The 16,716-nt window shown below is 46.4% G+C and overlaps 1 protein-coding gene across 1 annotated transcript in view; it reads left to right on the top strand.

Moving 5' to 3' along the window:
* Positions 1–16,716, top strand: part of PRKCH (protein kinase C eta) — a 121,298-nt gene that overhangs the window by 66,842 nt on the left and 37,740 nt on the right. The window contains exon 10 of the mRNA XM_009461708.2: positions 7,001–7,155. Within this exon, the coding sequence (XP_009459983.2) occupies positions 7,001–7,155 (155 nt within the window). The remainder of the gene's footprint in view (positions 1–7,000; positions 7,156–16,716) is intronic.

Below are 16,716 nucleotides of genomic sequence, written 5' to 3'. Positions count from 1 at the left end.
GAGGTGCACAATCATCTTCCCCATCTCAATAGCCCCAGGGCTGTACGTGCCATCTGTGGCACGCTCCCTTGCCGTGGCTTGATTTCTCCTAGGCAGAAGTGGTTCCTGAGGCTGGCGTGTACTTCTGCAGTCATTGAAGCAGAGAGGTAAAACGGCTAACAGAGCACCAAAAGTCAGCTAGCAGATGGCTGTAAAACCTGCTGCCTTTCTGCCGCCGCCTTGTTCGTCTGGGAGTCTTGGGCCGTGGTGGCGAGCGGAGCGACGGCAGGTGCCGTGGCAGTCATCACTGCGGCCGTGTTTAAGAAGCATCACTAATGTGTGCAAATAACTCTGAGCAAGCATAGTGCAGAGTATTTCTTCTCCTCTGCTTAATGTAGTCATTCTGATTTGAAATCAAAGGGCCAAATCTTCGCCTAGCATAAGTCATTACCTTGCTCCATCGCAGTCAGGTGAGTGCAGCTTTGATGCTGTCCAGAAATTTGGGGCAGAGCTCATTACATCTGCTTCAGCTCTTGTGCACACGTGTGTGTGTGCAAAGGTGGTTTTGGCAGGTCCTTCTTGGTGAGCCCATTCTGATGACGTCTCCGATCCTCTCTGGTTTTGAAACCCTGCCACGTATAACCCCCCTGAACAGCCTGCTCTCCTCTACACCTCTTAGCTGGGAGCAGCAGGCAGCTCGCGAGGATGCGGTGCTGCCTTGTCAAAAGGCCGGGGACGGAGGGGAGGCATTTCGGCACAGAGCAGCGTCTGAGCGTGGTTTGTGGTTGTGCTACTCCTATGAAGATAAATATTGAGAAACCTGTTTATTATTCCTTCTCCGGGTCCTGTGCTTTGGCGTGACTTGACCCAGATACGGATGGCCACTCGCACTGCTGGGGGAGCTGGACATGTGGCTTTCTGAAGCCTGGTACTGAGACAGCACGCTTTATTTGCGCGCTCCCAGCAAGACCTGAGGCAGATTGCTTTGTGTGGGGGTTGTGGACCACGAAGGGAGAACGGGAACATTGGGAGTGCTGAGGGAGCCTGCCAGCTCTTGTAATTATCTTGTAATAATTTGCTTGCAAGCTCCCTAAGCCCTGCTACTCTTTTTGGAAACAATAAACTTCTGCTGGGAAGCAGTGACATAGCTGTCTCTGTATGGAGATAATTTTAAAAGCCTGCTTCCTGCTCTGCAAAGCATAAACTGCCAAAACAGTGAAAAATGACTGTTTTCTTGGGGAAACCCTTTGGCTTCAGTGAACTCAGATTGAGCCCAAAGCTGGTTTTCTAAGGAGTTGTGTGCGTGAATTATTTCCAAAAAGATGAAATGCAAACTTAGCAAAATTCCTGAGCCAGGCCACGTTTTTTTGGAGGGGGGGAGGAACTGGACCATTGCTGTAAATGGCATTTAACCAGGGCTCCATATCCTCCAGATGCTGCCTTATATGGCAGCTGTCAGCTAAAGGGGAGGCTTGGGTGAAATTACTGCCGGGACGTGTCCTTGGTGGGGCAGCTCAGCCCCTTGTCCTGCAGAGGAGCCAGTGCGGGCAGAAGCAGCGGTTGGGAGAGCTCTGCTGCAGCGGGGATGTGCAGAGCTTGTCCAAGCCTATTCCTGGTGGCTCTGGAGGCTGGAGGGGCCCCGTTGGTGTTTTCCAGTGGGTCTCCTGAACCTCCATGGGTGACTCTAAAGGGAAGTCCCCTCTGGCCTCCACACTGCCCTTGGCACAGCAGCTCTTGTAGGGTGGCAGGTAGAGGAGGCAGCTTTGTTATTATCTTCTTCCGCGCCTGCAGTAGGAAATGCTTGTCTTTGCCCATCTCCTCCCTCCATGCTGCCTGAACTGGGGCAGCGGTGCTGCCCTGTCTGATTTACTTAGCCTGAAAGCCTGTGATCGGGGATAAGCCTCTCACCCTAGCTTTCTTCAGAGGTCTTTGGTCTTGCGTGGGTTGTACACGGATGTCAGCTGTGACTCTTAACTGGAAGGTGGTGGATGTTAGCCATCACACTAGCCTTTTTTGGGCATGGGGAGGGAAAGGATGCTCTTTTAATAAAATCTGGATTTCCCCCCCTCCGGCCTGTGATGATGAAGAGGAAAGGTATGAGGGTTCAAAACAGCTTTCTAGTAGAGCTGGTGAGGACAAAGGGCTAAAGTGATGTTTGAGTTGGATTTTGGTGGGTGCTTGTGTTTGCAAGGGGCAGTAACCAGTATGTGGTTTGTCCCACCCAGTGGCTTTTGCAATCAGGGACTCTCTTCAAGCCCCACCAACACCCCGCTAAGACAACAAACAAAGCAAGCCCGTTATTTGTAATTGCTGTCACACTGTCCTTAGGACATAGTATGTGCTTCCAGCAGCCCTTGCCCTGCTAACAGGCAAACAAATACAAATGGCAAACTGAAATTTAAACAAATAGAAAACCTCCGAACAGCTCTCTTGCACTGAAATTGGCAGGGCTATCTCTACATGTAGGCCAGCCTGGAAATGAGCCCACCTGATCCCACGGACATTATTTGTTTCATAGAATCATAGAATTGTTAAGGTTGGAAAAGACCCTTAAGATCGAGTCCAACCGTTAACCTATCACTGCCAAGTCCACCACTAAACCATGGCCCTAAGCACCACGTCTACCCGGCTTTTAAATACCTCCAGGGATGGAGACTCAATCACTTCCCTGGGCAGCCTGTGCCAGGGCCTGACTGCCCTTTCGGTAAAGTTGTTTTTCCTGATATCCAACCTAAACCTGCCCTGGTGCAGCTTGAGGCCGTTTCCTCTCCTCCTATCGCTTGTTACTGGGGAGAAGAAACCGACCCCCACCTCGCTACAACCTCCTTTCAGGTAGTTGTAGAGAGCAATAAGGTCTCCCCTCAGCCTCCTCTTCTCCAGACTAAACAACCCCAGCTTCCTCAGCCGCTCCTCATAACACCTGTACACCCTTCATCAACTTCGTTGCCCTCCTCTGGACACGCTCCAGCACCTCCATGTCCTTCTTGTAGTGAGGGGCCCAAAGCTGAGCACAGTACTCGAGTTGCGGCCTCACCAATGCCAAGTACAGGGGCACTATCACCTCGCTGGTCCTGCTGGCCACACTATTCCTGATACAAGCCAGGATGCCATTGGCCTTCTTGGCCACCTGGGCACACTGCTGGCTCATATTCAGCCAGCTGTCAACCACCACCCCCAGGTCCTTTTCTGCCAGGCAGCTCTCCAGCCACTCCTCCCCCAGCCTGTAGCATTGCATGGGGTTGTTGTGACCCAAGTGCAGGACCCGGCACTGAGCCTTGTTGAACCTCATACAGTTGGCCCCGGCCCAACGATCCAGCCTGGCCAGGTCCCTCTGTAGGGCCATCCCCTCATCCAGATCATCAATGAAGATATTGAACAGGACCGGCCCCAACACTGAGCCCTGGGGAACACCACTCGTGACCAGCCGCCAACTGGATTTGACTCCATTCACCACCACTCTCTGGGTTCGGCCATCCAGCCAGTTTTTAACCCAGCACAGGGTGCACTTATCCAAGCCGTTAGCAGCCAGCTTCTCCAGGAGAATGCTGTGGGGAGACAGTGTCAAAGGCCTTACTAAAGTCCAAGTAGACAACATCCACAGCCTTCCCCTCATCCACTAAGCGAGTCACCTTGTCATAGAAGGAGACCAGGTTAGTGAAGCAGGACCTGCCTTTCATAAACTCATGCTGGCTGAGCCTGATCCCCTGGTTGTCCCACATGTGCCGTGTTATGGCACTCAAGATGAGTTTCCTCCAAGTGTTTCTTTAATTTACAGTAACAATCTCTCTGTGGCTTCATTGATCTCGATCCCAGTCCAGAAATGGTGCAACATGATTTCCTCATGTGGCTGCCACTGCTGCGCAGGCTTTCGCGTCACCCCTTCCTGTTGACTCAAATGCTCTTTTCTTACTTTTGCCGATGTCAAACAGAGATAGCGGATCAGGGAAGACTTCTGAGCAATGCAAAATAGAAGAACAGAAATGTGAGGATTTCAGCATTAAGTCCTGTCAAAAAACACTTCAGCTTTCAACTCCTCCTAATTCCCGCTGGTAGACCCCAAGAAAAGGAGGCACGTAACTCTAAGTCAGGTCAAATTTGCAACTATCTGAACTATCTGCTCTTTTAAGATTTCCTTTTCCTGGCCCCTATTTAAGCTATTTATTCACTCTTACTCTACCTGCTGCCAATTGCCTCTTTTTTTTTTTTTTTTTCTCCGCATAAAATACCACTGTTTATTTTATTTTTCAATGATTCCTGGGAGAGTGGTTGGTCTTTGCAGTTTGGCAAACTGGTGGCCTTGCTTAAAAGTAGAAATGGAAGACCTTGCTCAGCTCTTAGATCCTGGTCCCCAAAGGGTGGTCATTAGTGCTGATTTTTCTAATATTGTTGCCAGGTATGTAGCGGGCCAATGCACAAATGCTGTATTATAAACAGGTTGTAATACCCATCCTGCTCCGTTCTTCAGCAACCTCATGGGATTTCTGAGTGTTAGAAAACTGGACAGACAATTAGCTGGACCTCTTTTAAAAAAAAAAAAAAATTGGGTAGTCCAAAGTTTTGTTAGGCCTAAATGTACTGTAAGCTTCAGTAATTAAATAATCCATATTTATGCTTGACCTGTGAAATGAGACCATGGGTGGAGGTGAGGTGTTAACCATTGACACTTGTGAGCACCATGTAACACATGCAATGATACTTGCTCAGGTTTGCAGTTAGTCTGAAGCAAGAGCTTTGTAACCAAAAGATGCTAATTCCATGTCAGCAGTGGTGTGAATTTTAAAGCCGGCTGTTTCTGTGCTCACCTGAACATTTGAGAAAGAAGAAGTAGTATCTTCCTTTAAACGTCATAGTACAGATGAGGACATCCAGATGGGCCGTGGAGTTTTGCCAGCATTGGAGAAGCAGGATGTGTATATTTTAAGATAGGAAGAGTTAACTTTGTTTCCCTGAAGCTCACCTTTAAGGAAAGAGTACAAAACCCATGCTTGTTCACCTATATATGCATGTTTATACAAGCATATATATCACTTACATAAATATGCACACACACATCCCTCATCAGGTTGCTGGTAAATTAAATTACTTCCCTTTGGAGATCTGGCAAGAGGGATTTCTTTTTTAAGTACGAGTTTGAAGAGATGCCTGGACAAGCTGGGCTAGATAAGCATGCGGCATGTGGAGAGATCAGCAAGGAAGGAGGAGGGAAAGAATAACAAGGAGATGTAAAAGCTGACCCAACTGGCAAGGCAGAGGCGATATCTGTGCTGCAGCTGGAGGAAGGGTTGCCGAACAGGTAGGCACAGCATAGGCAGCCTCAGCTTAACCAACTGCAGCGAGGATGTGGCATTAGAGATCTGATGTGGGCTGAAGAGCCAAGGTTGATGGTAGGTTTGCACAGTTTGTGCTACTCTGGCTTAGACTGCTGCCATAGACGAGCCAGCTTGAGTGTCTTTCAGCAGCTCTGTAATAAAGGCAGAGTGAAAAAATGAAGTATTGCTGTTTATACGGACTGGAGATAGCACTTAACATGTAGCCTCGGTGCTACATGCAGTAGTATTGTGAGATTGTTGGGAATGCATCTATCTTAGCTTCTGGAAGGAGCCCAGAAGGAGCTGTTGAGCAGAGCCCAGGATGGTGACAAGAAGCAAGCTGTCCTCATCTCTCACGAGCTGTTTGCTTTCCTGCTCGTGTCCAGAGAGGAATGGAAGGATTCCTGGTTGCTTTTCTTCTGCTGTGTGCATCTCAAGATGTTAATACCAGTAGTCATTTCAAGCTGGCTGGCTGCCAGAAAGTGGAGCATAACAATGCTTATCCTCTTAAACTTAGAGAGGGTTTACAACTAGCTTACTAGCTTGTAGATGATTAACATCAGACCTGGGAAGGGGCTTGTGGGGAAAGAAGGGCAAATAGTACCATTAACAGGCTGACCGGTCTCAACTGAATTGTATGCCTCTCTTTTCCAGTCCGCTCGTTCCTGATACTCAGAGTAAAACTGAAACAATCAATATTGAATGCCCTGAAACAATTACTAGGGGAAATTTTTGAACCAGACTGCAACAATTCTAGGGTTTAGTTTTGTGACAAATCACTGTGTGTCCTTCCTCTCACAACTAAGCGATCCCCTTTTTGCACACCCTAAACCCATGTCCAGCCTGTTGAACATGCAGCAAGTGCCTCCTTATCTGTAGACTCTTGGAAAAACCAGAACAAAACCAAAAAAGAAACCTGAGAGACCAGCAGCTGTGGTTAATGAGCTGAACTTCATTGAACAGCTTGCTTTTCTGCCCAGCAGAAACTTGGGTTTGTACTTCATCCTTATCAATTCCTTCATCACCCAGAGATCTCTGCAGGTTAATCAGAGCTATGAGGAAAGCTGAAATCTGAGGGATCAAAAAGCAGCTGCCAGGCAAGTGTATGGCAGGAAACCCCATTCTGGAAAGCAACACACATTCCCCAGAAATAGTGTCGAGATACCCTTGAGACAATATCGTCATTGCTGTTCCCGAGCCCTTGGGCTGTTGTGGCGAAGCTGCAGCCTGTGAGCAGTCTGGTTACACACATTATATTACGGAGCATCTTTCGCCAGAGAGCCGATGTGTTTGGTAGGGAGCGAGTAACGTTTTACAGCTTTCTCTTGTGCCCGCTCAGCTCAGAGAGGGCTGTTGAAGGGGTATCATCTCTGCTGATTGAGGCTAAGGGTAGTTCGGGGAGACCTGACGGGAGCTGGTTAGTGATGAGCGCACGCCTACTGATAAGCTTAATCCACATGTGAACAGGAATTCATTTCATGACTGGGGACAAAATTTTTGTGAGGAGTGCAGGGCAAGGAGGTACTAACAGATCTTCCTAGGATTGACTTAATCTTTCCTGAAGAAATCAGGATTTTTTTTTTTTTCCTCAACATCTCATGGGTGCTTAATCTGTTTTTGCTTGGGAGATAATAGTTTTACTTAGAATTTTCTAAGCCTGACAGAGGATATGATTAATGCTGTTCATATCTGTTGTGTTTGCGTGTGTGAAGGATCGCCTGTTCTTTGTGATGGAGTTCGTAAATGGCGGGGACTTGATGTTCCATATTCAGAAGTCGCGTCGCTTCGATGAAGATCGGGCCCGGTTCTATGCTGCAGAAATTATTTCAGCCCTTATGTTTCTCCATGAAAGAGGCATCATTTATCGGTGAGCTCTGCATTCATTCATTCTCTTTGTCTGAACCCCACGGCTGAGACGATAGCTTGAGTTTTCTCCTTGAATAAATAACTGTCACTTGCTGCCCACCAGGAACAAGTTGTCATCTGGGATAACAGTACCTCCGCTTTCCCCCTGCGCGTTGCCCAAGGTGCACCAGTTTCCAGGAAGGAGCGAAGTTTCTGGCTGCAGGGGCTAGATTTTGTGTTGGTGCCAATTCACGTTGCCCTGCAGACGTAGCTGGTGTATATCAGCCGCAGAACTGCCGCTTGTCTGCAGCTCGGGTACCTGCGTGGCTGCTGGGCGTTAGCTGCTGACCCGCAGAAGCCTCCGCCGTGCTGCTCTGGGCCTGTCTTGCCACCGTAGAGCACGTGTCAAACTGATGACAAAAGAAGAGGCATTAAGTGAAACCTTCCTAGGTTTTCTGGGAGGTAAACGCAAGGAGCTGTTGCTTTTGCCACTGTGTGCCTTGTTATTTAAAGGCTAATATGTGCTGGTTACACCCAAGCCTCTTTGTTTCCCTGCGTCAGCTACGGGCCTGTGTTTAAACCATATCTATTTGACGTACCTATCCAGTGCCTCTCAGCTCAGCCACTTAAAGTCTTTTCATTCTTGCCATGGTCCTACAGCAGTTTTTCCTTCCTGTCCATGTCTGGCATCTTTGCGTTTGCAACAGGATTGGAGCATCGTTGCCTCCCAGCATCAGCCTCCGCTCCCAGGTCTCAAGGCTGTTCTCAGGAAGCCGTTTCCCATACGCAGCGCTCTTTTTTTGTCATTTCTCTGTACTCAGGGGGGCAGTTTGGTTATACTTGTTCCCTGCTATACTGCCAAAACGCTCCACTGTCGGCTCAAGCATCAAGGCATGGACCAGCCAGCATGGATCAGGCAGCCAGTCTGCTTTGCAGAGGCCTCCCTGACCAAGATGACCATTTGACCAGCATCCTCCCATGTAAGCCAGGGCAGAGCCAGACCTCTTCTGGGGTGGAACAGGACAGCTAGAGCAGGGAAATGTCAGCACTGAGACAGTCTGGTTGTAGAGAAAGGTTTCTTTCTGACATGCTTTGCAGAACACTTCTGACATCATCTTGCTCAGAGCAGTGGAAAGGAGGAACAGACGGTTGTTTTCTTTGGAGACTGTTACCTGGGTTCCAGCAGCAAAGCATGCATATTTGGGTATGCTGTGCTCTAGCCCTGCTCAGTCCCACTTGTGGCATGCCAGCACTGCAAATAACAACGTCAACTCTCTCTCTTTGCTGCTTGGTTACAGTTGTACAGCTGGAACCCACAGCTGGGTCCAGGATGGGACCAGTTCCAATCCCAGTCAGGCTCCGTTAGTACCGTTCAGACTGTGGGTTGGGCCAGATGCCGTTTGGTTTGGGGCTTTGCATTGTTTAACCCAGGCAGTGCAGTCCTGTGTTTAGTAGTGCGTCTTCCCCTATCAGATAAATCCCGGTTTGAACACACTAAAACCAAAATAGCTGAGGGCTAAAGTGGCCAAAGGGGGGGCTGTGCGGGGAAAACTTTCCTATCTGATGGTGAGATGACAGAATAAATCAAGTAGAAGCAACCTTTCTTTCTCTTCCTAGCTTGAGCTCCAGTAAGAAACAGATGGTCAGGTGAGGACAGAGAATATTAAATTATTTTTAAGTATGGAATCATATGATAAATGTGGCACAGTGAAATAGAGAAGGAGTGTCATCTTAATATTCTCTGGGCCCTGAGAGTATGAAAATTACTAGTGACATATACCATATATATCGAGCTTCTAAAGCACTGTGATTGTCTGCATAGAATAGCAAATCTACTTAGTCTACAACTGGATTTCCGTCTAATTCTTCCCTTGTGAATAATGCCAGCCGCTGAAGAGAGACCCTGCCAGATGATTACGCAAATGACATTATCCTTAAAATAGTGATATCCAGTAGTTATTGTCAATCATTCAGCAGCAAAACTGTGTCTATGCGTAATGTAATGCCGCTGCGCTTCCAGCTTGTCCTGTCCCCCCAGCCTGCTGCCTGTCACAGGGCAGGAGTAATCGATCCCTCTGGGTTTTGGCGCTCTTCAAGTGCTGCCGTAATTCATGATAGAAACTGGAGGAGTAATTGAAAAACTCCTTGAACAACTGCACAGGCTTTGATCTTGTTGAGGAACTGGTTGAGCTGTGGAGTCAGGTAGCTTCAGCTGCATGGGGCAGATTTGCACAGGGATGACTTGGTTTTTTAAAATTAGTCGGGGTGACTCCGTTCTGGAAGATGTAAGGGGAGAGAGCTGCTGGCTGCTGCTGTACTGACCTGAGATTGCTTCTGTTGGGTCACGAACAGCGGGCTCAGGAGGGAGTCTGCAGGAGGGAAGGAGATGCTCAGAAGGGAATCACTGCACTTATGTAAGAGAGTCTGGAGAGTGTATGATCCGAATGTGAGTGCTTGCTTAGGAGGCTGGGAGCAGGGGGGAGAGACACCAGGAAAAGCCTGACCAGAAAGCGTTTTGCCACAAGCTGTTCAATGTGCCTCTTCTTTCTGGATTCCCAGGGTCAGTGGAGTAAGAGAGTTGCTGGCCTAGAATACCCTGGGTCATTTGTTTTTCTTCTGATCTAAACTTAAACATAATAATACTGTATTTTTCCTTGCCCCCTTCAAGATTAAGCAGTTCAGGAGAGAGTCTGCATTTACCAACACAATGTGTGTTCTCCCGGTAAGTCAAGCTGCTTTTGCCGCACGTGCTGCCAAAAGCTGGGCCTTCTCTCCTTTGAAATGCTGGAGAGGCTTGAGAGCCAGCACTGAAAGTTCATCGAGAAGTAGCTGAAATGCGTCACTTTGGCCTGGGGTAACAATGCTGGTAACAGCTAAAAATCAGGTGTTTGTTGATTCCTTTTCTGGCCACACATATGCAATTTGAAATAGCCATAGTGCAGGGTTTCTGCAATTGCTACTGTGAGTCCATGAGAATGGGGTTCCTGAGGCAGATGGTGCATTTTGCTTATATGTGACTTTTTAACATCAAAACCAGGCTTACTGCTGGATTGGTGCTCTCATAGGGTGGTTTTCATGATGCAACTGAAATTTTCAGTAAGTCTGCTTCTCACTTCGAGGAAAGTCTGCTTTCCATTACTACGCCCTGGCCAGAACAGAAGTCACATAAATGTGTGTGTGTGTGTGTATTTGTTTGTTGTTTTTTTTTTTTAAAGAGGGGTTTCAGTTTCACAGAGTTTTTTTTTTTTTATTATTTTTCATTTGCAACACTGCAAAGGAGAGATGGCTTTCTGGCCTTATCAAGGAAATATCTCTGTCTCGCCCTAAGCTGAGGTTTAGCTGTCAACTCAGCAGTGCCTATTTATAGTTGCTTCCTGAAAAAAACGTTGACAAGTACAGTGTGGTTCCTTATCCCATCATAGGGGGGGTAGGACTAGAATGAATCCAGCCATGAAAGCGCGCTTTTCAACACGTCAAATCATAGTATATTGTGCACCCCACAGAGGAGTAGGACAAGGACATAGTTGGGATCAGCTCCTGCTGTATGTTGCCAGGAAAAGGTTAGGCAATAATCAAAGCTATTGTAGATAAAATCTTTGCTCACAGGGCAGTATTCTTGCACTGCTGCTTTCTTTAAGCTCACTTCTAAAGGAAAATAGTATGCTGGGTCCTGTTGCAGGTAGGTAGGTTGGTTTGTGATTTTTATCTAAAGACTATATGTGCTATTTTTCTTGAGGCAGCTCTTCCCGACTTTCACTTTCCAGTTCAGCAATTCCCAGGGTAGGGGGAGCGTATTTTGGCTTCTGTGCATGCCGGAAACAAAACAAACCAGCATGCGCATCTGAACAGTATTAGATTGCACAGTGGCTTACTCAGTGCAAGTGAGCTAGTCCGCTCGTAGTCCTCTAAAAAGCAAAGAGATAGTAAATAATTATGAGGGGTTATTTTAAAAGCATGACTTTTCCTTCCATGTGGCATTACTGTAAGAATGGCTGGTCTGCCCTGCTGCCCTCAAATTCAAGCCTTTGCATAGGTTGGTGTACAGCTTTGGTAGTGGATAGGTCCACTTGCTGGGGTCACCTATATGGTGTCCCTCAACAGAGGCATCATACCTGTGTACTAAGGGCAAATGCAAATGTTTTATTAAAGTTTGTTGTTATGGGGTTTTTTTTTGGAGGAGGAGAGGGCTTGGGGGTTTTCCCTGCAGACTTTTTTCAGTTTCGGAAAGATAACAGCCTTTTTACAGGCAACATAAAGCAATCAACCCAACCTAGTGACATGGTCTTGATTTTTATGACAAACCTTCTTTCTCTCCCTCTGCAAATGTGTCTCACTAGGAGGATGTATGGGCGATGAGATGGGCACTTTTCAGAACATGTCTCCACCACCCACAGAGGCGATACAGCATGCAGTACGTGGTGACGTACCTGAACTGGCCTTGGGTTAGCTATATCTGGAAGCAGAGGCAGTGTCGCCTTTACACCCTGCACTTCAGTGCCGGTTTTGCCAGCTCTGGGTATGGAGTTGGATAGTGGAGAGAGATACGTGACCCAGCCCGCTGCTTGGCCCAGCGTGGTGGCAGATATATCGTTAAGGGTATCAGTAGTGTAGCATGTAGGTAATGTAGCTGATCAAGAGCCAGAGGAGCTAAAAGGCTGGGCTAGACAGCTTGGGAGAAGGACTGGTTGTTGGCTGTCTGAAGAACCTTGTTTTTATCCTGAGGGCTCATGCTAAACTAGGTGGCTTATTCCACTGGCTTTGTGTCTGTGTTGATATTTCTAACGCAGCTGGCCCTTCCAGGGATGCTCGGGGTCTGCTTGTTCTTTGTCACGCCTCTGAACATGCGGTGGCCTGCACGGAGGCCCCATGCTCCGATGTGGCACCAGCCACCGAGATAAAAGGCAGCAAACCATTAAGTAGGTCCTGTGACTTGACTCTGTTCAATAGGATGCGTGGTCCCTTTAGAAGGCAAAAGACAATTATGCAGCCACCCAGGTGAGAACGTGGTCTTACCTTGGGGCTGAACACTAGCTCTTGGGGAAAACATGATGGGCTCATTAACAACAAGTGTTGACTTCTCTGTGTGTTATCTGAAAGCATCACTTTCGTATGTGTGGTGCTCCTTATGACAGGGAAAAGCTCCGTCTCCTCTGGGATCTGGAAGGATTGCTGGATACTGGCCAGGTCTCTGAAATCATCACCTTTCCTTAGTGCAGGAGACCCGTCAGGTCTGCAGCTCTATGTCTCATGACTGTTGGCTTTTATAGGGAGTGAGTTTTTTGCAACAGGTGAATTCCCTGCCAATTCAAACAATAAGCCTGTGACACTTGGAGGAAGGTTTACATAAGCCTTTTACAGAGACCAGTTTTGCTGGAAAGACTCTTATTAACTGAAACAACACTAACGTTTCTTTCAGCAAAATCAATTAAAAATTACGTGCTGAAAACAGGAGCTGAATGCCTTTCCTAATTACATAGAGCCACTGTTAACACAGCAGCTCTTACTGGTGTGCTGTTTGCTTTTTCCATGGATCAAGACATTGTAGACATGGGACCCCTCATGTTCTCTCTCTGTTGTTTTTCTGTGGGTTTTTTTGGCAACTGGTGATCTTGTATATTCTCATCTCATGCCCTTTTTCACATCTGAGCCAGATCTTGTTTCCCCTGAAGTCAAGGGTCTTTCCCCAGGGAGGTAAATTAGCAGTTGAACTGGATCTGTGACTGATACCAGCCGTGCCCTGCAAGGCAAACTGGCTGGCTGGGGGGCTATCCAGGGATTACCATTGATTTGCTTAGGTGCTGTGCATAGCTTTGTTTTCTTAGCAAATAAAGATAAATCTTTTGTTTAATGAGGTATTTTTAAGCTTTTCTGAAAGTTTTTGCTTGATGTGCTACAGTAGATGCATCTGTAGGTAGTCTTTGCTGTATTTGATGCCTCTTTCTTCCCCACCCTGGTTTGCCTGCACGCAGGTAGAGGCATATTGTTTGCATCCAAGAGGAGAGGGTGGGAAACAGCTCAGCCAAAACGGGTGTGAGTCTCCACTCTGTGGAGCACCATAACCTCAGCTCTGGGTCTGGTCCCTATCGCTTCGAGACCTCGATTCGGGAGAGCTCCTAGACTCGGCGCTTTCCTGGATGGGGGCCCTGAAGGCAAGAGTAGATATGTATAAGCAGGGCAAAATGAAGCATGTGCTGTGTTATGAGAACAGCGGAAGAATGAAATATAAGCTGATTTTATGGTGAATGAGTGAAGCAAATCAGCTAAAAGCTGCAAATTGGCACAGAATAGCATACCAATGGCCCCGTCCCTACAACAACTGCTTAGTGCAGAAGGGGAAGTTTCATGCTGGAAGCACTTCATTCAGCTTTAGAAAATATAAAGGAATGTCTCTTAGGGTCAGGAGTGTAGTAGTGTCTGTGGCTATCTTATCTGACAGTCAACAGCTCGTGTAGACTGATTTATGCTTCTAGACAGCACATCTTCCACATTGTTTTCCACTCGGATGTGGCTGTTGCACGCTTGCAAGCTGGGCTCTTTTACAGCCTCTGGCATGCAGTGTTCAAAGTGTTGTTTCTCTGCACTTGATCAAATGGAAAGTGCAGAGAAAAAAACCCAGCCCCTCATGTTTCCATGTCATGTTTAATCAGTCACTGTGCGGGACAGTTTAGTCCTGATTTACAGTTATGCTTACGAAGAGCAGTCCTGTTTTGAGATCCACATATCAGATCTCTGTGCCCCATTGACTCCACTGTATATAGTCTGTGAACTTTAATGCAACTTTCCACATGACTAAGGACTACTGAATAGCCTACAGAAGTTATTGGCTCTGCTAGCGTCTACTTTTCCTTTATGGTTATTAAAGGGATTGATTTGAAACCTGCAAACCCTGCACATAATGAGTTTGTATAAATCATTGAAAACCAGAGCTTGAAGGGGCCTCAGGAGTTTGGCTACTTCATCCACCCGCCCCAAGGCTGGATAACCTTTACATAAGTGCAAGTCCCTTGTACTTTCACTCTTCTTCTCCTTTGGTGTAGTTGTTACATTTGCATGTAATAACTTGTGTACTACACTCTTACAGGCACGGACTCTCATTTACTGAATGTTTGAAATGAGAGCTTGGTCTTTGTTGGGAATTCTGGTATGGGTGCAATAAAAATAAGCAATACTGCTCATCGGCAGAGGGGATAAGTGATTAGACGTGACTTGTATTCTGTCCTTCTTTTCGTGACTAATACGTCCTTACGAAGGCATTTCACAATTAAAAAGCATGCAGATGCAATATAAGAAATAGCTACGTGTAACAATTACAGCTGAGTTCTTAAAGAAAGGAGTCCAGAATTAGACTCAATCTTTAAATCCCAGAGCACCTGGGAATATTTAGGTTGAACCTCTGAAACTAAGAAACAATCTTTTCTACAAAAAGACCATTTTTCTGCCTTTCCTGCCTTCTTCATTCTTTTCTAAAGGTGTGAAAGTCCTGAGAAGGAGAAAAAAAATGAAATTAATTTTAAGTTGTTATGTAAAATCTATTTTTAAAAACTGCTTCTAAATATTATTGCTACCTTTTTAGCCAGAAATGCTCATCTGACTTTTAATGTATTCCCTGATATCAAGAGCATTCAGGCCTATGATTTTAAGGACCCAATTTTGAAAACTTTTGCTCTGAGATCTCCAGAATTGCCCAGCATTAATCTAATCATTTTGTTGATCTTCGTACCCACCTCGAATCGAGGAAACTTTCCATATTAATGTCAGAGAATACGACCCCTGAGTTAGCATTAGGGAGGCCGATATATATATAGTTGAAGAAAAGGTCTCTGTCAACTTTAATAAATGTTTTGTACAATTTTTCAAAAGAAAGATTATGCCAACAAAATGCTGTTGCATCTGCTCCCTCCGACTTGCTGAAGTCGGAAGAAGGAAGATTTCTTGCAACATGGCGTGTTGCAGCGGGTGAAGCTGCTATATATGTAAGGGAGACAATGAGAAAATCAGTATTGTTGACATACATGGCCTGCAGCAACTGCCGTAGCTATTCAGGGAGAATTTGACTTACTCTTTTAGCTGTAGCAAGATCAGTGCCTGGTGTTTCCTTGGTCAGTAATCCCAAAGTTTAGATTTTGTTCTTTATGCCAGTGAGCACGTAGGTACTCTGGTTGTATGCAAACAGAGGAATTTTGTAAAGTCCTCCAGCAACTTTTAATATCAGTGGTGCCATTGTAGCACCTTGTCTTTAGATTCTAGTTCAGAGCCATCAGCTGCCTGTGATGATACAGAAATAAACTAAAAATAAGAAGGCAGTGGAAAATTTCAACTATTACATGGCAACACTGCAGTAATAGTTGTCTATTTTACAATTCATTATTTCTGTGGGAGAAAATTCCATCTTCTGCTGGCGGTACCCTGGGCAGGACGCTGGGAACAGCTTTGCTTCTGCCCTCTGCGTGCCAGCCGAGCGGGTGCTGGGGCTTGTAGTTAGCCGCTGGTGCGGGCCAGGGTGCAGATTGCAAAGCCTATTCCCATGGAGCAAGGGGAAAGCATTACTCATCATTTGGCCTCTGAGTCATAACACCTTTGCTGCTAATAGGATCGAGAACCTCCCCTTTTATGAGGCTGTGCCTAAAGGCACAATTTAGTCTTGGAATTGTATTACCCGATTATTATTCCACTAAAGCAGGTGGCGGTATTCCAGCTGACAACAATGGAAATGGGAGCAAGCCTTCAAGTCTCAACCACGTACGAAGTGTGCTATATTCATAACCACAGAGATCCTCCACACTCTGAGCTGATCTCTTCTGAATCAATTAAAGTTTCACAAGCATGATTTATTATTAACATCTAGAGCCGCTTTCACAAATCTCTCAGCAGCATAGCAGAGAAGTGCTCCTGAATCAGGAAAATTAATTCCAGCTAGAAGAGGTTATTTACTAGCTAAAGCTCCGATCCAGGCATACTGCCATGGCAAAGTCCATCCAATAAGGATATGAATGTATGCATCCGAACCATTTCTGATCTACGTCGTTGCGGGGAAGGCAGCAGTGTCATGATGCCTTGCCAAAGTGGGTGATGGCTTTCTTGTATATTGTATTGGAAAAGGAAGGGGGCTGGAGGAGGGGATGGGGGGGAAACTGGGAAAAGCAGGGTTAGCTGTGCAAGGTAGCAGGGGGAAATTATTACATGTGCAAACCTGTATGGTAGAAGGGGCGGTAGGAAGTGATCCCTTCAAACTCCTCATGGGCTTTCAAATAAGCCTGCGTGTGCTATTGTAGCAAGGCTGCAGCACATTTCAGTGCACAGGCTCTGTGGCACCCGTGTTAGAGGCTGAGCTGGTGACATTTAGCATGTGGGCTTCGGGTTTTCTCCTCCCTTCTCTGGATCTGGTTACGTTCCTTTTGACATTTACCTGAGTCTGAAAATGTAGCAAGGTCCCGTGTCCTTGTTGACTGGTGCCTAAAAGCTGAATTAGAGTGTTTTGCATTTGTGTTTGTCAGTATGTCTTGACCATAAGTTGAGGAATTGTATGCTTATCTGTGTTTTGAGGATTTTGACACAATCTTATCAACTTAATTTGGCCTTTGCT

This window comes from Nipponia nippon, unplaced genomic scaffold (genome assembly GCF_047370975.1).
Source record: "Nipponia nippon isolate SJK-2023a ecotype South Korea unplaced genomic scaffold, ASM4737097v1 scaffold_11, whole genome shotgun sequence".
Lineage (NCBI taxonomy): Eukaryota > Metazoa > Chordata > Aves > Pelecaniformes > Threskiornithidae > Nipponia > Nipponia nippon.
This window is presented reverse-complemented; position numbering and strand designations above follow the sequence as displayed.